The sequence below is a fragment of the Chanodichthys erythropterus genome, chromosome 18 (genome assembly GCF_024489055.1).
Source record: "Chanodichthys erythropterus isolate Z2021 chromosome 18, ASM2448905v1, whole genome shotgun sequence".
Taxonomy (NCBI): Eukaryota; Metazoa; Chordata; class Actinopteri; order Cypriniformes; family Xenocyprididae; genus Chanodichthys; species Chanodichthys erythropterus.
Genome location: NC_090238.1, coordinates 18,629,511 through 18,650,448, shown reverse-complemented (window position 1 = coordinate 18,650,448; position 20,938 = coordinate 18,629,511). Strand labels below are relative to the sequence as shown.

Genomic DNA, 20,938 nt, shown 5'->3' with positions numbered 1-20,938 from the left:
TAATCCAGTGCGAATAGTACTACAAGCAAATCATGGGATAATTTTCATTTTTGGGTAAACTATCCCTTTAAGTTTAAAAAAATGTTTCATGGGTAATATGTTTAATGCTTAACTTATAATGCATTTTTTAAAAACTTTTATTTACATTTATTTGTATCATATTAACCCCAATAATAAGATATTCCTGTTTTAGTTACCTAGCGTTGTCGTGGTAACATTCCATGTGAAGCTAATGAGGAAATTACATGGTCTTTCATTGCTTTCTTCACCAAGTGCATTCCAAATGGCTTCATTATGACACACAAGTGCCCTGTTCCCTCCAATGTTCCCACTTCAATGGCTCTGCCCTTCGGAGAGAGTAGGGCATGCTCACTTTTGATTAGAATTGACTTTTATGTTTTAGGTTTTGATGTAAATTATGACATAAAAAGTTGAAATTGACATTAAAATGAGCTTTAAGTCAATATCATCTTTTTATGTCATAATTATGTCATTACTTTTTTGCCATAATTATGATTTAAAGGTGCCCTAGAATGTTTTTTCACAAGATGTAATATAAGTCTAAGGTGTCCCCTGAATGTGTCTGTGAAGTTTCAACTCAAAATACCCCATAGATTTTTTAAATAAATTTTTTCAACTGCTTATTTTGGGGCATCATTAACTATGCGCTGATTCAGGCTGCGGCCCCTTTAAATCCTCATGCTCCCTGCCCCCGAGCTCTCGACTATAAGACTATAAAGTGCATAAACAAAGTTTACACAGCTAATATAACCCTCAAATGGATCTTTACGAAATGTTCATCATGCATGCTGCATGCATGCATTGGATCATGTGAGTATTGTATTCATATGGATGTTTACATTTGATTCTGAATGAGTTTGATAGTGCTCCGTGGCTAAAGCTAACATTACACACTGTTGGAGAGATTTATAAAGAATGAAGTTGTGTTTATGAATTATACAGACTGCAAGTGTTTAAAAATGAAAATAGCGACAGCTCTTGTTTCCGTGAATACAGTAAGAAACGATGGTAACTTTAACCACATTTAACAGTACATTAGCAGCATGCTAACGAAACATTTAGAAAGACAGTTTACAAATATTACAGTCAGTTATTATTGCTCCATCTGCCATTTTTCACTATTGTCCTTGCTTGCTTACCTAGTCTGATTATTCAGCTGTGCACATCCAGACATCCTGCCCTTGTCTAATGCTTTGAACATGAGCTGGCATATGCAAATATTGAGGGCGTACATATTAATGATCCCGACTGTTACGTAACAGTCGGTGTTATGTTGAGATTCGCCTGTTCTTAGAAGATTGACATAAGAAGGAGGAAACAATGGTGTTCATATGTGCCAAAGTAAATTCAATTTTAAATTCTAGGGCTCCTTTAACAAAGCATGTTTTTTATGTGTTGGAAATGGGCTTCCATATCTATATATCTCACATATATGTCACCATTTCATGAATTCAGAGCAGGTTTTCAGTCTTTAATGCTCAGCGTACTAACACAAGATCACCCACTCATCTTGGCCATAGCAGTGGGACGCCATCACAACACAGCATTCATTCTCAAAGCACACAGCACAAACAGCGCCCTTCATGCTTTTTTATTAGAGTATTACAGCATTACGCCCCCTCACTCACTGTTTACTGTCCGGACAGCGATCAGCCTTTAATCATCTGAGCTTTACTCAGTTACACAGACATTTGCCCTTTAGAGTCATAATATCATTGGGCTACAAAACTAATCACATGGACAATTCACTGTTCATGGATGATGGGTCAGGAAGACAGGAGGAAGGTAACACAGCCATCACTGCTTAAGATGATGGTGTGTTCCCTCAGAGTAAAATCAACATCAACTGTCTAGCATTACATGCTCAGTTAGTGACTGTCTATCATGATATATAGTGGCATCAAAAAACTTAAATCAAAAGTTTGTGCAGCAGTTCAGCACAAAAGATATTTTGTTATCTAATGCAATAAAATACAAGCATTTCTAAAAGTACTAAAATGCCCCATTGCTGTTTGGAGTCACTGTTGTATTGTAATCCAGTGCGAATAGTACTACGAGCAAAACGTTGTGGCATTCAGATGAAAAATATTATAAAATATCCTACCTTGGCCAAGTGCGAATTAATCCACTTTGTAAAAGTTCTTTTCTGCACCGACTCCTGTTCATCTGCAGAAGAGAGAAACACAAAAACCACGTAAGTGATCAGATATGTTTTGTTTTTTTTTAACCAGTGAGATATTACAGTTCCCTGTCTTCATTCTGCTCACAACCATCATGACTCACCTGGTTATTCTGTTATATTTGTAAGAAATATATGGATTTAATATTGAATATTGTACAGTTCCATTACTGTAAGCCTGCATTCAAAGCGAGAGAGGAGATATTCACCAGCACAGGAGAGCTGAGAGTCCACATGTGGCATGGACAAAAACATTGACATGATATCAGAAACGTGGGTCAATATTCCCATTATTAGATATAGTATATAGTATATACTCAACATTAACAACATAAATGCATATTTTAATAAGACAACATTGCTCATAGTTTCCGTTAACATGCCAGTCACAAGCTTTCAAGGAGACCTCATTTAACTAGATTTTTACATTTTATGAAGAAAATGTGAGTAGCGCTTGCCTGTGCAAAAGTCATCACCACAATGCTATGGAGTTATGGGATGGTTGCTAGGGCATTGCTATGTAGTTGCTAGGATGTTCTGGGTGGTTGCCAGGCTGTTGATATGCAGCCATAAAGATGTTCTGAGTGGATGTCAGGGACAGGCACTGCTATGAAGTTGTTCTGGCTGGTTCCTGGGGTGTTGCTATGTGGTTATTAGTGTGTTCTGGGTGGTTTCCAGGGTGTTGCTATGTGGCTGCTGCCTGCTGGGAAGTTTCTATGAAATGTTCTGAATTGCTATGCAGTTGCTAAGATGTCTAGGTGGTTGCCAAGGAATTGAAAAGTGGCTGTTCTGAATGATAGCAAGGGTGTTACTACGTTGTTGCTATGCAGCCATAAAGATGTTTTGAGTGGTTGCTAGGATGTTCTGGGTGGTTGCCAGGATGTTGCTATACGGTTGCTAGAATGCTCTGTGTAGTTGTCAGGGCATTGCTATGAAGTTGCTACAGTAGAATTATATGAGCACTTGCCAGGGTGTTGCCATGCGGTCACAAAGGAGTTCTGAGTGGCTGCCAGGCTATTGCTATGCAGCCATAAAGATGTTCTGAGTTGTTGTCAGGGCATTGCTATGTGGTGTCTAGGTGGTTGCCAAGGCATTGAAAAGTGGCTGTTCTGAATGGTTGCAAGGGTGTTGCTATGTGGTTGCTATGCAGCCATAAAGATGTTCTGGGTGGTACCTAAAGTGTTCTGGGTGTTGCTGTTACTGCCAGGTGGAAAAGGTTTAATACTGTAACTATTTAATTCTGCTCAGATCATTAACCATAAGTATGAGGAATAGCACTGTTTGACTTCACAAACAGCAGTAATGTAAGTTTGTGACATCTGTTAACACAATATACGCATCTTGCAGAGCATTTCAAGATACAGATAAGGTCATTCAGGTCATCAACAAACACCCACCAGACATATTTATGCAAGATCGGCTCAGACAGACCACCGATATACACAAGAGACAACATCCTATGTTTACATGCATGTTCTAATGCAATGCACAGGGCATGTTTAAGAAGCATCCATATACTGTAGCGCACATGGCATGCTGGTGCAGCCTTAAGCACACCACAGCCATTATAATCCAACATGCGCAGCTGTAAAGAGGTTAACATCAGCACTCGTGTGCAGCCGTGACCCGTGCCAGCACGGTGATTACCTCTCCTGAGGAGGAAGACGAGGAAGACCTCAGCTGGCCATTAATGTCTAGTGAGCCATATGACCCAGAGACGTGTCACTGCATATCTGGATCATGCATCTGTTTCACCTACATTCAGTGAAGCACAGACTACATGTAAATCTGAGCTATTGGCTCCCACACTCCTGAAATATCCAGTCAGATGAGAAGAGACACCGATGTCCCACTTACCGCGGAGATACTGAAAGAATCCCGTCACCAGATTCAGAGACGTGGTCTTTTTCACAGCTATGTCCTTAAAGTGAGCCATTGTGCACCCTGCATTCCCTCTGTCTGTTTGTGTCCTTCATGAGTGATATTGCGCGCATGTCATTCAGGGTGGAAAACCAGATCAGCTATCCTTTATTTCCTCCGGGAAGCAGGAGCTTTCCGTGTGAAAACACAGCGCGACTGAGTGCTGGAAGATGGAACCTCCCCCTCCTCCTGTTGTCTCCCTCTCCCTCTCTCTCCTCCGCTGTGGATAGGCTGCTAATCGAGGGCAGTTTTTATGAGCCAGGCGACTTCCTGTTGTTAGCGGAGCTGGGGAGTCGTGCTGGTGTGGATGCTCCGTTCAGGTCTGTTCTAGTTCTAGCAGCATCCCACAGCTGCAGCCATACTAACCGGCTATGGCACTGATCCTCCAATCAGCACGCGGGGGGCTGTGATGTCACCAGGCAGCTGGTGTTATCCTGATTTATATGGGTGGGTGGGGGTCAGTACTCATGCTACACAGGGGCCTCCACCACTACAATCACTGCAGACACCCTAATGCAAGAATGGCTTAACAAATAATCAGATTCACTGCAGTTCAGAATGCTGTACAACAAGGGACTTACAGGCACATAACATAATTACTGTGGGTGTGTAAGACTTTGCATGTGTAAGATGCAAATCACACAGAAAGTGACATTTGTTTGTCTTTACAATGAGATATCAAAATTTATTTGAATAATTTTTAAATATATTTTAATAATAATGTCTTATTGTGCACAATTTCTTAATTAAACATTATTGGGTGTTTGAGGCACCTGTTTCTAAACTGATGGCTGATTCTAAACTACTGAACTAAACTACTGGGCTGCTGAATGCTCAAATCTGATTGGTTTACCAACGTTCTAAGGTGTGCAATTATTTTCAGTGAAACGCACGGCTAAAGTAGTTCTAGCAGGTCTTGACTGCATTGCAGTTCCATATCACTTCGCCAAATGATTTATCTCAATAGGTCCTACAGCCTACAATCGCAAAAGAAACAAAACCCACAACGACACCGACCGAGCAAATAAATATAGTACACAATAGGATGAAAACGCCAAATTATTGTCATGGCTTTTGCACACAAAATATGTTTTATTGTGTCCTGAAAGCTCTCGCACACTCTCTGTCTTTCAAACGTACACACGTACTGTATCGTACAGACACACACTCGCACAGAAACATTTGGTCAGTGCTGCTCTGACTAATTTATCAGAGTAAAATAGTTTAGCAACTTAAGATACATTTCTCACCAGCAAGGTAATAACTGTGTGGTTCTTGAGTTCATCAGTAGAGACACTGCTGCTGTTAGAGACACACAGATCAGGTAGGCTAATTCACATATACTGCTTATTCTCTCTCTTTCTAACTGCGTTAATAACTGTATCAACGGTATTATTCTGCTGTCAAGGCTCAAGCCTTCGTTACTAGTTCTGAAATTATGTTTTTGAATTAGCAATGGAGGCTTGGGATGAGATGTGTAAGAAATTAGTCCCACACACAAGAGTGTTTTAAGGACAAAAAGCTGACAAATGTCTTGAAATACAACGGAAAAGTGTATTGAGGTGTGGTAACTGTAGTATAAGGAATAATTGACTCCAGTATGTGGTGTTATGGCCACTCCGCGAACCTCAGGTGTGCATTATTTTCTAAGAATTCAACGGTCCGTCGTCGATTATTCCTTAGTATTACATTTTGGCAAGTAATTTATCCTACATGATTTACTCTACAGACATAAATGATACTTCAAAATCACGAGTTATGTGTCCATAGATTTAGACTGAAGGAGGAATAAAGAGACATCAAAGTGGACTCTTTTGACTTGGACAATCACAAGTTACCATCGTTTCTTACTGTATTCATGGAGACAAGAGCCGTCGTTATTTTGACTATTAAACACTTGCAGTCTGTATAATTCATAAACACAACTTCATTCTTTATAAATCTCTCCAACAGTGTAGCATTAGCCGTTAACCACGGATCACAGCCTCAAATTCATTCAGAATCAAATGTAAACATCCAAATAAATACTATACTCACATAATCCTACGCATTCATGCAGTATGCATGACAAACACTTTGTAAAGATCCATTTTGAGGGTTATATTAGCTGTGTAAACTTTGTTTATGCACTGTGTAAGGCAAGCGCGAGCTCCGGGGGTGGAGAGTGTGCGATTTAAAGGGGCCGCAACCTGAATCGGCGCATTTCTAATTATGCCTGTGAAGCTGAAACTTCACAGACACATTCAGGGGACACCTTAGACTTATATTACATCTTGTAAAAAACATTCAATGGCACCTTTAAATTCTTACTGACCCCAAACTTTTGCACAGTACTGTATAATGTTACAAAAGATTCTATTCCAGATAAATGCTGTTCCTTTGAATTTTCTATTAATCAAAGAATTCTGAAAAACAAAATGTACACAACTGTTTTCAACACTGATAATAATCAATGTTTCTTGAGCAGCAAATCAGCATGATAGAATGATTTCTGAAGGATCATGTGACACTGAAGACTGGAGTAATGATGCTGACAATTCAGCTTTGCATCACAGAAATAAATAACATTGTAAAATACATTAAAATATAGAACAGTTATTTTAAATTGTTATAAATAGTCATTATTTCACCATATTTACTGTATTTTTTGATGCAGCTTTGAGACTTCTAAAAAACTTTTGTAGTAAAATCAAGTCACATTGGATAACTGTTTCTCATTTAATATTCTATTTCACTCACGTTGAATTTAAATCTTTGAAGTCTTTTTGATTCTATGGCAAAAATCATTCATGGCATGAATTTAATCATACTAAATAATACATGCATTATTCGCAAATGGCTATAAGGCAACTGGGAACCAACTGCACTCAAAGTATTGAATCATTTATGTCACAGCTAGAGCAAAAGCATCTGCCACCTGCTACAGTGCAGTCAGTGACATCACTCTATTATTCCTGATCATCAGCCACAGCATGAGGTCCACACAAACCCAATCCACCTGACAACATATTTATTTGTGTCCTGATATATATTTAATTGTGCAATTAAAAGACCATCCTATGACTAGAAATGGACATGCCCTATGTCTTGTTCTTCCAGGCATGCATTGTTATGTGTTGTGTCTTTAATAAAACACCCTTTATTAAATTACTTAATTCAATCTCATGTCTTGGCGCTTTGAAATGTAAGTGCATTTACAAAATATAATTGTTCCTTCGCAAATCCACTTAGAGGAAAAATCCATTCTCCTCTCACTCACAGTGGCATTGCTCAGGTATTTATATCTCAAAAAGCCTTTTGTGTTAAAGATCGAGGAATGTATCTCAAACTGTTTCAGTCACAGAAGATAATGAAATTTGTGGAAAAAGCGCTATTCTCATCACATGCTCATCTAATGAGTCACAATTTGTTTCTATCAGTTCATAGGTTTAAAGCTCAGTGTTCTTTAAAAAGGATTTAAAAAAACATTGTTGGGATTAGAATAATATATATATATATATATATATATATATATATATATATATATATATATATATATATATATATATATATATATATATATATATATATATATATATATATATGAGAGTGTGTGTGTGTGTGTGTGTTTGTGTGTGTGTGCGTGTGTTCCGTGCTCCTCCGTGCTCTCCCCCATATATGGATAAAGTATTTTATGGAGCTGTCCAGTACTGAAATGTTTTTGCAGGATAATGTAAAGCTTTTCAGGATACAATATTGAGTTTAAATAGGGCTAAAACAAATTTATTACTAGTGCAGAACACAAATGCAAATTTGCAAAAGCCAAACAGTTCCTCATCAGCAATCAATAGATGATCATTAGTGTTTAACATCTACAGTCAATGCTAGTGCTGCAACACGATAAACTGGATCGTTCCAACTATAATAAAAAAGTGTGCAATGTGCACATATATCAATGTAAACAGCTTTATTTTTGATAATGGTCTTCTAGTTTGTAGAGTCATCCACTTGCACTCAGTGTTAAGAATTACAGTTAATTAAAGTATTAATGAATGTACAGTCGCTTTCACTGTAGACACATAGAAATAAGAGAAACAAGTGTGTGGAGCTTCTGAAATTTAAATGAGAGTATTCAACACAAACTCGGGACAGATGATATCTTGGGCAACAGGTCAGATGTTGCTGTCATCTGCTGAATGGAGCAATGATACTCTTCACATCACTGCTGCAGTTTCAACTGACCACTAGGAAGAAATGCGTTGATTTCATGCATTAGGCCAAAAAAATAACAAGGATAAATACATAATAATTAAAATATTTAGAAAAAATATTGAACACCAAAATACTGCCATCTAGTGTCCTTTTAAAACATTCTGTGAGAGCATTAAAGGATTAGTTCACTTCAGAATTAAAATGTCCTGATAATTTACTCACCCCCATGTCATCCAAGATGATTGGCTTTCTTTATTCAGTCGAAAAGAAATCAATGTTTTTGAGGAAAACATTCTAGGATTTTTCTTCATATAGTGGACTTCACTGGGGTACTATGGGTTCAAGGTCCAAAATGCAGTTTCAACGTAGCTTCAAATGGATCTACACGTCCCAGATGAGAAATAAGAGTCTAGCAAAACGATCAGTCATTTTCTAAAAAAAAATAAAAACTTTTTAACCACAAATGCTCCTCTTGCACTAGCTCTGCGATGTGCCTCGCATAATCACATTGGAAAGGTCATGCGTGACATAGGTGGAAGTACCATGGTGAAAGGGCGAAAAACTCCATCATTGTTTTACCTTTTTTTGTAAAGGCCATCTGACTTAGTCTTTGCACTTTCGCTTTGTAGACACTGGATTGGTACTTCTGCCTACATCACACGTGACCTCCAACGTAATGCGAGGCACATCGGAGAGCTAGTGCAAGACGAGCATTTGTGGTTAAAAAGTATATTATAAAGCAATTATAAAGTTCTTGTGTTTTTCAGAAAATGACCAATCGCGTCGCTAGATAAGACCATTATACCTTGTCTGCGATTGTGTAGAGCCCTTTGAAAAAACTGCAATTGGGACCTTCAACCCATTGGTAGCCGTTGAAGTCCACTATATGGTGAAAAATCCTGGAATGTTTTCCTCAAAAACCTTAATTTCTTTTTGACTGAAGAAAGAAATACATAAAAATCTTGGATGACATGGAGGTTAGTAAATTATCAGGAAATTTTAATTCTAAAGTGAACTAATCCTTTAAATGGCCTACAACTATATTGCAATATATAACAATATATTTTGTTCAATGTGATAATGGCAATGTCTTTAATCAGAACATCAGATAAGAGTCAAATCTGAGCGTTGCTGACCAAACATGATCACTTTTATCATTGTTTTAACAATATATTTAAACCGTTGCTGATATAACACCAACAGATTTACAATTAAATCAAGACAACAACCTTCTTATACAAACTTCCTCAATAAAACAACAAGATCCTTCTTCGTTGAAGTGTTTTCATCTGACGTGTCTAAAGGAAATGGCTGCTGTGTTCAATCATTCGTGCCAATGAAGGGAAGATAGTACATGTTTTTCTACCACAAACTCTAAACAGGCATGCACCAGTCACCATTGAGGGGGAAACCAAAAGGAGTTACTTTCAAAACAGTAACCACAGACCTTCAGTCACATAAACCACACATCGCCTTATTTGCTGTTTATGTGCCATGGTAACGAGCACACACCTCTTCTGTTGTGACTTCAATGCAAAAATACATTTGACCACACGCATAAACATAATTCAACTGAATTTGGCAATGCAACTGCTGTGCCAATATCAAATGCCAAATCTTCTGTGCATAAGAAAATGTACAGGCTACATTAAATCAAACTTAACAGGCACTATAAATCATGTTCTAAATGTATGTAAATAATGCTTGTCAGTGCAAAATTTACTGTAATGTTGCTACAGTATTTTGGATGGTTGCTAGGGCGTTGCTATGCAGTTGCTAAAGTGGGTTTTATATGTGGGTGGGTTGAGTAGGTACATTTTCTATCTAAAAAAAGACATCCTGTATTATTAACTCAGACTTCCTACAATAAAGCTGCAAATACATGTGTCACTCTTGAAATTTTGGCGGTAAAAACAGAAGTGCTAGTTTTCAAGCATATGCAACTTCCTTCCTGGAGTGTTTGAATAATCTAAGTTCCTCTGCAGCTTTATTCACGCTTCTTGTTTCATCCTGAAGACTATGAGTACTGTATGTGGCATTGCCATGGTGATCAGAAATAACATAGGCTAAAATCTCGACAAGGAAGTAGCACAATATTCTCTTTAGGTTACATAGGAAACGCATTAGAGGCTTTGAATTGGTGCATCCGCCACACTCTTTCATCCCTGAGCATCTTTAACTATTCATGAAGAGTTTTTCATGAACTTTAAGAGATTTTCAGAACAGGATTGTGAGTTTTAGTATAGGCTAATGTGAAAATAAAACCTCAAATAAACCTCATAAAACCGTAACGTCAACCTGACATTAAAGTTGACACTATTTACTTTCTTTAATCACCTTCCTGGTCTTATTATGTATTATTTATCAGATTACTATTATACAGGCTTTTTACCATCAAATCCAAATGATTGGATTAATAAAATCAAATCCCATCTGACATTCTTTCTCAAAATATATTATGAAAGTAAAATTAGTTTGTTTCATGTTTATTTATCGAACGTTTTTTTTACAAGGTAATATAAGTCTAAGGTGTCCCCTGAATGTGTCTGTGAAGTTTCAGCTCAAAATACCCCATAGATTTTTTTAAATTATTTTTTTTAACTGCCTATTTTGGGGCATCATTAAATATGTGCCGATTCATGCTGCGGCCCCTTTAAATCTGGCACTCCCCCACCCACAGAGCTCGCACTTGCCTTAAACAGTGCCTAAACAAAGTTTACACAGCTAATATAACCCTCAAATGGATCTTTACAAAGTGTTCGTCATGCACGCTGCATGCATACATCGGATTATGTGAGTATTGTATTTATTTGGATGTTTACATTTGATTCTGAGTGAGTTTGAGGCTATGCTCTGTGGCTAACAGCTAATGCTACACTGTTGGAGAGATTTATAAAGAATGAAGTTGTGTTTATGAATTATACAGACTGCAAGTGTTTAAAAATGAAAATAACGACGGCTCTTGTCTCCGTAAATACAGTAAGAAACGATGGTAACTTTAACCACATTTAACAGTACATTAGCAACATGCTAACGAAACATTTAGAAAGACAATTTACAAATATCACTAAAAATATCATGTAATCATGGATCATGTCAGTTATTATTGCTCCATCTGCCATTTTTCGCTGTTGTTCTTGCTGACTTACCTAGTCTGATGATTCAGTTGTGCACAGATCCAGACATTAATACTGGCTGCCCTTGTGTAATGCCTCGATCATGGGCTGGCATAATATTGGGGGCGTACATATTAATGACCCGACTGTTACGTAACAGTCAGTGTTATGTTGAGATTCGCCTGTTCCTCTGAGGTCTTTTAAAGAAATAAGATTTATATAAGAAGGAGGAAACAATGGAGTTTGAGACTCACTGTATTTTCATGTATTGAACTATTGTTATTCAACTATGCCGAGGTAAATTCAATTTTTAATTCTAGGGCACCTTTAATTTAGATAATCAATTGTACCTGAACTAAATTACATTTGTAAATTCGAATAGGTCCATAAATCACATGTCACAGTCAGTCACCGGCTAGTAGATTATTATTGAGTTACCCAGCATGCCTGGTTACTAAGTTTAGACCTGGTTATTAAGTTTAAAAGGAGTTAGAACTTAACAACAATTATGCTTGTATTATCACTCTTTCCATATACTCCTGATCTGTTTATTGTCATAAGAGCTGTGGAAATCATTCTTAAATCAATTATTGAGCAGAAAATATTACCAGCCTGTTCCTGTTATTACTCTTCCATGTGCAGCGAAACATCTGCTTTCACTTAGTCACGGGATTAACGCTCTCAAAGGTCTCGCTGTACTCGACCAGCGGGTTGCCATCAAACCATGTAGAGGGGCACAAGAATGAGATGACACAACTAAATACAGCTAATTTGTAATTTTATAGACTTGCCCCTGTCCACTGCCAACACTTGAGTAACAGCCATCAGTCAATAAGAAGGGGCACACAATGCCAAAGAGTCCAAATATTGATCTGTTCCATCTTCCAAGGACAGGACATCTTCCAAAGAGGTGTCAGGTTCTACCTGTTCCCACACACACCAGCTCTTAACACTGAACAATATATAAGCATCGAGCATACTGGTCAGTCTGGGTGTTTTACAATCTAGATTTTTAAACTTTCTTGGGTTTGTTCAAAGTAAAAGCAACAGCAATAGTGATGCAAGCTAAAAAGTGATTTCAGTAAAGATTTCTGAGAAACGCTGTTGAAAGTAGATCAAATATCAACAGTGTTTCTCAGCAATCATTTACTGCACCTTTAAAAGGATACTCCAGCAAAACATTTTAATTCTGTTATCATGTATGCACTTTTAAGACATTAAAAACATTCTTTCTATTGTGGGAGACAAAAAAAAAAAAAGATATTTTGAAGAATGTTGGGAACCAAACACCACAGGAGCCCTTTGACTTTCATTGTATGGAGAAAAAAACAAACAAAAAAACCCCCACAAAGACATTTTTGTGCTCCACAGAACAGTGCTCTTTTAGTATTATTTACTGTATATAGTATCATAGTATTTATTAATATTTTGAATGAGCTTTTGTGTAATATTTTTAGTTTTATATGCTTTTTTTATTTAAATAACAGAAAACATTTTTTTTAATTAGTTAACATTTACAACACTGTCAGAAGAAATAAAATCATACAGATTTGGAATCATATGAGGGAATAAATGATGGCAAATGTTTCATTTTTGGGTGAACTAACCCTTTAATGTGGATTTGATGATATTTGATCATATTGAAGCTGCCCAGCAAAAAGGAAACATTTTCCTACCAGCATGAGTCTGTGCATCACAATGTCATCACTCGCTCCCAGAACAGCAATCATCACTTACTATGTTTTACTTTTGGGTGGTTTTATATTTTGTCTTCCTCCAAAAATGACTGCAAAAACATTTAAACCTTTCCTGCCACCTAAAAAGCCATACTCATAATGTTGGCAGGCACCATATCAGAATTGTGTCTTAAATGCATTTGGTATGACATGACATTAGCACTCCAGTAAACTAAAACAACCTTATCATTAAGAATTTAAACATCATTCAAGCAAGAAAGGTCAAACAAAACTATTCACTCTGTGGCAACACAAGAAAAGGGCCTTTTGTCAAGGACAACTTCCTGTAAGAAAAAACAATGATGACCTTCATGGGCTAAACTTATTTTAAACACAAATCTAATCCCCTATGAATAACCTCAAAACAGCCATTACTAGGGCAATTTAACAATACAGCTCTTTGCAGATAAATGACATGGCTTCTATGCAATTTTAATTAAATTACCAATTTATATCAGCACCAAGCAGATACAATTATCTCTACAAATATGCAGAAAGCATCACGACACAAATATGTCCTCTGTTTCTAGTTAAAAGTTGGAAACAACCTGACCTTTCCTCAAGCACTGCAGCACAAAACCAGTCAATTCAGACCCTCAGCTGATAAAACCATGTGTCCGCAAGTCATCATAATGAAAGTGCATGATTCCCTCGGGACGGTTCAAATGCACAAACATTCTTGTTTGCAACACTGCCATAAGATGTATTTCATGTCAACGTTAGTTTAAAGATAAATGGATGGACATGCATAGCCATTATGTAAAGCATCAATATTGATTTCTCAAGTGGGTAAGTTCCTGTGCTAATAAATATGGTGCATTTGTGCAACAAGAGGGATCTGGCAAACTGTTAGTGTGAAGGCACTGAATCAGCAAAATTCCTCCTGACTCATAGAGCTAGAGGACTATTGTGGGAGGTAAAGTACAGAAATACAGCATCACCTACCTTGCAGCCTCTGCATCACATTCATAATGTCCTTGCTGGACCGTCCGAAAGGGCTTAGGGAAGCCATGGTCCCTCTCTACAGTCCTGTGCTCCTCTGACACCGGATCACTCATACAGTCGGCAGAGTACACAGCAGATACTGCACTATTTCTTAAGGGGGCATCCCCATCTGCCCCTCCTACAACTCTCTTTCTTCCTCTTGCTCTCTCTCTCTCTCTCTGATGCTGAAACTCCAGGAACTTGATATGATCCAATAGAAAAGCAGGTTTCATTTAGGTGCCCGACCGGGTAGTCGACCAATCAGAAGTCCTCTTCTATCTAGTCAGTGAACCGAGAAGAAAAAAGTAACAGCATGGGTGTCAGACAGAAAAGATAAGTAAAAAAAAACATCATTAATTATAACTAAATCAATAAGGTTACACAAACAAAATTCATTTTTAAGATCAGGAAGAAAACTGCACATTTCCACTTTTTACAGTGCAGTAAACATCATTGTGTTTCTATGTACTGTATGCACACTGCAGTCATGCTGTACATGCATGTTTGCACACAGACCAGGTCCCTTTTATCTGACATAAATTGCTGTTATTTATTTATTTAGTTTAATAATAGTAATAATAATAACAATCAATTAACTTATTGACTGATTGCTATTATATGGAAAAGAGCATTAGTTATAGGAGTTCATTCATAATTGAAACAAAGTCTTTGCCCACAAAGGATTTTCATTGTACATGAAATGCATCATGGACTTGCATGCATATTTATCAGCCAAAGTTATGCAAGTAACTAAGTAAAGAGAACAGAAACTCATCAACACTAGATACATATCCGCAGAAACAGCTTTTCTGAAGTCTCAATGCATGCTTGGTGATTAAACAGGAAATCTATTGCGCAAATCGCCATGAACACCAGTCCTAATTCAACAGAATATTTGATTCATTTGTATATTATGTAGTGCGTGTATTACCGTGAGCAGATGACGGTTTGTTTCCCCGCAGGTCTCGTGTGATGATGATGGTGAAGCTCTGTTAGAATGGTTGCTATGGAAACCTTTAAACAATGTTGTAAGGCCGAGTTACTTCATGTGACCTTTCTCGCCACCTATCGGTGTTGAAGGGAACAATAAGGGGGCGTTTACACAGGGCGCGTTCAAAACATTGACGGAGCGCAATGAGACAGACAGACAGACAGACGGATAGATGAAAAAATACTATAGTAATTTGTAGTAAATACTATAGTGTTTTTGAACCATACTATAGTAAAGTAGGCCTACCTGAATTAATTTGTTGTGGTAATTCTAGCCTATAGGTTGCTGTTAACAACTATAGTAATATAAACAAATTACTTTACCCAATACTGTACTAAGTTTTCTACAACTAGGTATATTATACTACAAATACACTACAGTTTACTGTAGTAAAAACTTAAGTAGCCTATACTACAGTATTTATCACAGTTTATCAGTTCACTATAGTTATTGCAGTATGCTGTAGCGTTCATTAACAAAGTGTTGTAAATAAATACTATAATATATGCAGTATACTACAATTTACTATAGTATGGTTCAAAAACACTATAGTATTTACTATAAATTTACTCTCTGTGATAGATAGATAGATCGATAGATAGATGGATAGATAGATAGATAGATAGATAGATAGATAGATAGATAGATAGATAGATAGATAGATAGTTATTAGTTAGATGGATAGATAGATAGATAGATAGATAGATAGATAGATAGATAGATAGATAGATAGATAGATAGATAGATAGATAGATAGATGTCAAGTTTTTGACAGCGCAATGAGACAGACAGATAGATAGATAGATAGATAGATAGATAGATAGATAGATAGATAGATAGATAGATAGATAGATAGATAGATAGATAGATAGATAGATAGATAGATAGATAGATAGATCATTAACAAGCTCATTAACAGCCAGTATGTACATCAAGGACAACATGGTTCAATAATGACATCTGCTGGCCATTCCTGTTTTTTGTAATAAACTCAGAACATGGGTGTCCTGGTTTTGTTTTAGGACAAAAATTTTCCTTCACTGCAATATTTGTAAAAGCCAGTACACCAGTTCTGTTGAATGCATGCTATTCCTGTTTCTTTTGAGAGGACATGCATTTCTTAGACAATTTAAACCAAAAATAAATAGTTATATTAAGGTGGGTATTTGTAAGAGTATTATTATTTGACTCTATGTTCATGAAACATACAGTGATATACCAAAAGGAACAGATACCAAGGCAGTAAGGAAATCGCCTCTGACAACTGTGAACTTATCACCTTCATGGGCGCTTTCATGTTCTTATGGGAACTGTGTCAAATCAAAACTAATTTGATAAATGTATTGTTCAGGGCTTTTTTACTTAAGTATTTTCCTTTTATCCTCACTCTATCTCAAAATAAATCTACTGCAAAAGAAGAAAATTTAAAGTGCTGAAAGGTCTACAAAAAAGGTGTAAGTTGGTCTATTATAATATAATGGGTTGAAGAGGCTATTGTATTGTATCCACTGAAACGAAGGAAATGATGCAAGAGGAAACAGCTCTGTTCCCCTGGATTTCTGTCCAGAACAGATAAGCCGAGCACTTGCTAATTTTACAAGTAAAAAGGCAGGAAGAATGACGACAATGTTTCCCTTTATGCAAACAAAAAAATAGAAAAGTGCCAGATTCCCTGAGAAATACAGTGAACAGTCCTTGTGGGCTTGGACTGAGAGTTTGGCTGCATGTTCGCATGCTTCTGCTAACTATTATGGCTTCAAATGAAACAAATGCGATTTGGGAAATACTTAAACCTATTGATTTTGGTAAGAATTGGTGTGCATTTGTTTTACTATCATTGTAGCCTTGCTTAAGCTGGCTCATATTTTTATATCAATGTAATCTGTGCAATTCTAAAAATATTCAATATGAAAATTAATAGTCTATTGTTAATTTCTCAACTGTTCAAAATGCTTTTTGATATTACATACTCAAAATTCAATAACCTTTCCATCCAGAGGAGCTCATCCTGGCGTTCTGCTTGTCGATTTTGATGGGTCTGCTAATCGGGATCTTGATTTTCCTCCTCCTTACATGGATGTCAAGACGGAGAGCTTCGGTCAGGATCACCAGACATCAAAACCTGTCGTCAGAATGTAAAGGCTCACGAAATCAACACTGCCACCTCAGACACTACAAGAGTCACGGTTTTGACAAGAATACTGAATTTGCAGGAAGAGCGGTTTTAAACCTCCAAAGACAGACTTCTGTAGACCCCAATGAGCTGCTGGGCAGAAGCCCCAGCTTTCAGAACTCCACTTTTCGGCCACCACCAAAAAAGGCGAACAAGACTAGTGAAACAGAGGATGATAACCAAGCAGCACTGATTCCTAACATCACAGATCCGTTTAGTACGGAACCAGCAGAGTCTTTCTGGCTGGGGAAGGGCAGTCTAAGAGGATTTCTACCCAGACAGACTCCACCACCTGCATATGACAGTGTCATTCACATCTTTCAAGAGACCTGTACTTGACTGCACTGTGACAAGAGACTTAAGGATTGTACATAAATTCAACTAAATTAAAGCCTTGCTCTGATTTGAGAAGAGATCTGATTTATCCTACTTAATTTGACTCATTATCTTCATGCAAACTGTACAAACAAGAAAAAATATAGGGCGGGACTTGATTTTGTCCATGGGTCATTGATTGGATGATTTTGGTTTGCTATTGCTGTGATCTCATGTAAGTTAACTCAAGCCAGTTAACATGCAATCAGAGAAGATATGTCGCTGTGGGAAAGTTATTTTGGTTAAAAATTATGAGGAAACATGAGTTTAAAAATAATGATGTTCCCGGGTAAATCATGTATAATAAATAATGCAATTTTTCATTAAAAAAAATCAAAAACTGTCCATTTTTTATTTCATGGTGACTTTAATGTTAGATAATGTAACTTTACTGTAAAGTGTAACTCTTGCATGCAGTGGTGTAAAATGTTGCATTGAATTATTTTTAGGTTATGGCAATTAAATATAACAGTGCTTTATAGTGTGTCTGAAGCTTTACGTTCTCTAGCCAGTGTTGGATTGGGGTGTTTGTGATCATTGTGTGTAATCAATGCATCAATAGCAGTGAGTGTCACCAAGTTTTCAACAGTCTTAGTCAATATGACACATAGCTGTCTAAAACTATGTACTTTGACATAGACCATGGTGCTGAATGATGTTCATACAATAGAATGGTACTCCAAAATACATCTACATCCAAAAGTGAAGGAATATTCTGCTTATTTTTGTCTACTAGATCATACACAAACAGCAGAGAGTACAGCAGAGTGCCTCAATTTTTACAATATGGTATTGTTCTGTTTGCTTTTTCTGAGACAAAACAAGTGAAGTATCTCTTCTGAGCCTTGTTGCAGACTGTCTGAGCAAAGTAAGTGCTAGTAAAATAGTTTTCACTAACAGAAAACCTTACACCGTTTACAACATATATAGGCTACATTCACAACAGATGGTTTTCAGAAGTTCCTTTCAATCAATTTTTGGTAATAACAAATAAACTTTCAGGTCAAACTTAGCATGAGCTCTGAGGTAAATAGTCTGTGCTACCATTTTGAGTTAACGAATCGTGCTTTTCCAAGCACCTGATACCTGTATTTCGATTACTGAAGTCGCCCTTTGAAGTACATGACTGCTTTCTTGCCTTCAATAAGGACTGTAGGCAAGCCGAGCAGTGAAGGAACATTTTGAAGTTGTGAGCCATTTCATTTGTCAACCCACTGAACATTATATAATTTAGGCTGTTGTTGTGTTTTTACACAAGGTCTTCATTAAAGTCATGTCTAGCATTTGAGAATTTGATGGAAAAAGTAGGCCTATCTTAATTTATGGGTAAATCGTGTGTTTAGGTGTTTTAATCTAAGTCCCTTTAAAGGAACAATCCACTTTTTTTTGAAAATAGGCTCATTTTCCAACTCCCCTAGAGTTAAATAGTTGAGTTTTACCTTTTCAAATCCATTCAGCCGATTTCCGGGTCTGGCAGTACCACTTAGCATAGCTTAGCATAGTTCATTGAATCTAATTAGGCCATTAGCATATCGCTCAAAAATGACCAAAGAGTTTCAATATTTTTCCTATTTAAAACTTGACTCTTCTGTAGTTACATCGTATACTAAGACCGACTGAAAATGAAAAGTTACAATTTATTTAATAGTCTTTGTTTTAATGACTCATGTGAGTGAAGGATTCAATGAGTCGTTCAACAACTGTCGACCCCTTTTGGCGTAAAACGATGCCTGACATACTGAAAGCTGAGAACTGTGGTTAACAGTACCCATAGCAACTTGCAATTAAAGATTTTGTAAATAGTTTTTTTTTTTTTTTATAGAAAATGAATGAGAAAACACCGTAAAAAGGAGTAAAAGTAAAATGACCAAAACAATTTTAAAAGAGATCGCATTATTTGGCCACTGAAATGAAAGCGTTTTTATTCTTCAAGTAGCGTGCTTTAATTGTAGCAGTCTTTGAAATTCGTGCTTTATTTTCTCCGTGAAGCTTAATATTATTCGCAAATTCCCGAATGAAGATTGGTGATTTATATCAGTATGGTTTGCTTGTGCACTGCATTTGTTGTACTATCTGGATGGGGTTGGCAGTCATGTGATCCAAAGCACCATTCCGTCAGAGCACGGGTTGCCTTCACATCCTGAAAAATCCCGCATTAAAGGGTTCTTTTGCGCCAATGGTCTGCGTCTCACTGCATGACTTTAATGTGCTTTGGGGTAAAATCCAGCTTGAGCATCTGGCAACCATTTAGACGCATTGAGAGCGAGTTGGTAGAGGTGAGTTTGCTGATAGAAATGAATGCAAATTCTTATTTTATTACTCGAATGAATTATTTTCTTTTTGGTTTACATTGTTCTCATTTGATTTCTTTGGAATGTCACAGTAACAGTCAATGTTGTATCCTTGATGGTTGTGTAATTATATCACGAGTGTAGGTGGCAACCATAGTTGATGGATTTATTCTAAACTGCATCCAGCTTAATTACCTTAAATACCTGCCACAATTCTTACATAAACAGATGTGTGAAACTGAGCCAGTTATGATCTGGAAGCCCTTTATGTTTATTTTATAATGATTCTATAGCAGTTAAACAGTGAGATTATGTTGTAAACGAAATTTCATATATATTTATAAGCCTGGGAGAAAAATTAATATTTCTATTTGAAATGAGAATAAATGCAGTTATGAAGTCTTAGGCTTGGTGTCATTAAAATTCAGCCATCATCACATCCCTGTTGCCATGACGCCTGCGAGCTGCCTCATCCTTAGTTGTGCAGATTTTCTATATATATTTTTGCGCGTTTGCACGCCTTTTTTGTACAGATGCTTCCAAGCATAATTTTTGTTGCGTTATTCTTGGTATAAAGAATGAATTGCAGAGGCTTTAAACATCCTGTGACGTAATAGGGGACCAATGTCAACTCAAGTGTGGGTGCAGACAAAGAAATGAAATGTATTTAAATGATTCTGCATGCAGCGCTTGTCTCATAGGTGGCTTGTTCTTGCTCTTCAATTTGGAAATGATATAATCTGTTTCAGTGTTATTGTGATATGCTTTAGTCTTTCTCAATACATTTGTGTGTGTGTGTGTGTGTGTGTCTTCTCTTTTCATAGAAATCCTGGAACACCGAATGCTGAAAACTGGTTTTGTATAATTAAGATAAACTGCAATAGACATTGACTTTTGATTTAGATATAATTTATATTATTGTGTTGAATAGAAATAGAATAAATTGGATTTCTCATAATGT

At 36.8% G+C, this 20,938-nt stretch overlaps 2 protein-coding genes across 15 annotated transcripts in view; one reads left to right on the top strand and one right to left on the bottom strand.

Moving 5' to 3' along the window:
- The window catches only part of syne1b (spectrin repeat containing, nuclear envelope 1b), a 138,199-nt gene extending 122,992 nt beyond the window's left edge, over positions 1–15,207 (bottom strand). For 13 of the 14 annotated variants that reach the window (XM_067367827.1, XM_067367828.1, XM_067367831.1 and 10 more), the window contains exons 1-2: positions 4,058–4,433; positions 2,126–2,187 (exon numbers count right to left, since the gene is read on the bottom strand). In XM_067367827.1, the coding sequence (XP_067223928.1) occupies positions 2,126–2,187; positions 4,058–4,136 (141 nt within the window). In that variant the 5' untranslated portion in view covers positions 4,137–4,433. Of the gene's footprint in view, positions 1–2,125; positions 2,188–4,057; positions 4,434–14,108; positions 14,427–15,078 lie in introns of those variants that run through there. The other variant, XM_067367829.1, reaches the window with a different exon arrangement.
- Positions 15,208–16,491: 1,284 nt separating this feature from the next.
- On the top strand, positions 16,492–18,150 carry myct1b (myc target 1b). Its single transcript, XM_067368112.1, has 2 exons — positions 16,492–16,943; positions 17,136–18,150. Exons 1-2 carry the CDS (start codon positions 16,871–16,873, stop codon positions 17,648–17,650), a joined length of 588 nt encoding a protein of 195 aa, XP_067224213.1. The 5' UTR covers positions 16,492–16,870; the 3' UTR covers positions 17,651–18,150.
- The last annotated feature ends 2,788 nt before the right edge of the window (positions 18,151–20,938 follow it).

What these genes read in the sequence shown, in the direction of transcription:
- myct1b (XM_067368112.1), top strand. Translation starts at nt 16,871, where the DNA reads ATGCTTCTGCTAACTATTATGGCTTCAAATGAAACAAATGCGATTTGG. An exon ending in ACTTAAACCTATTGATTTTG is followed by an intron (nt 16,944 to 17,135) that starts GTAAGAATTGGT and finishes CTTTCCATCCAG; the next exon opens with AGGAGCTCATCCTGGCGTTC.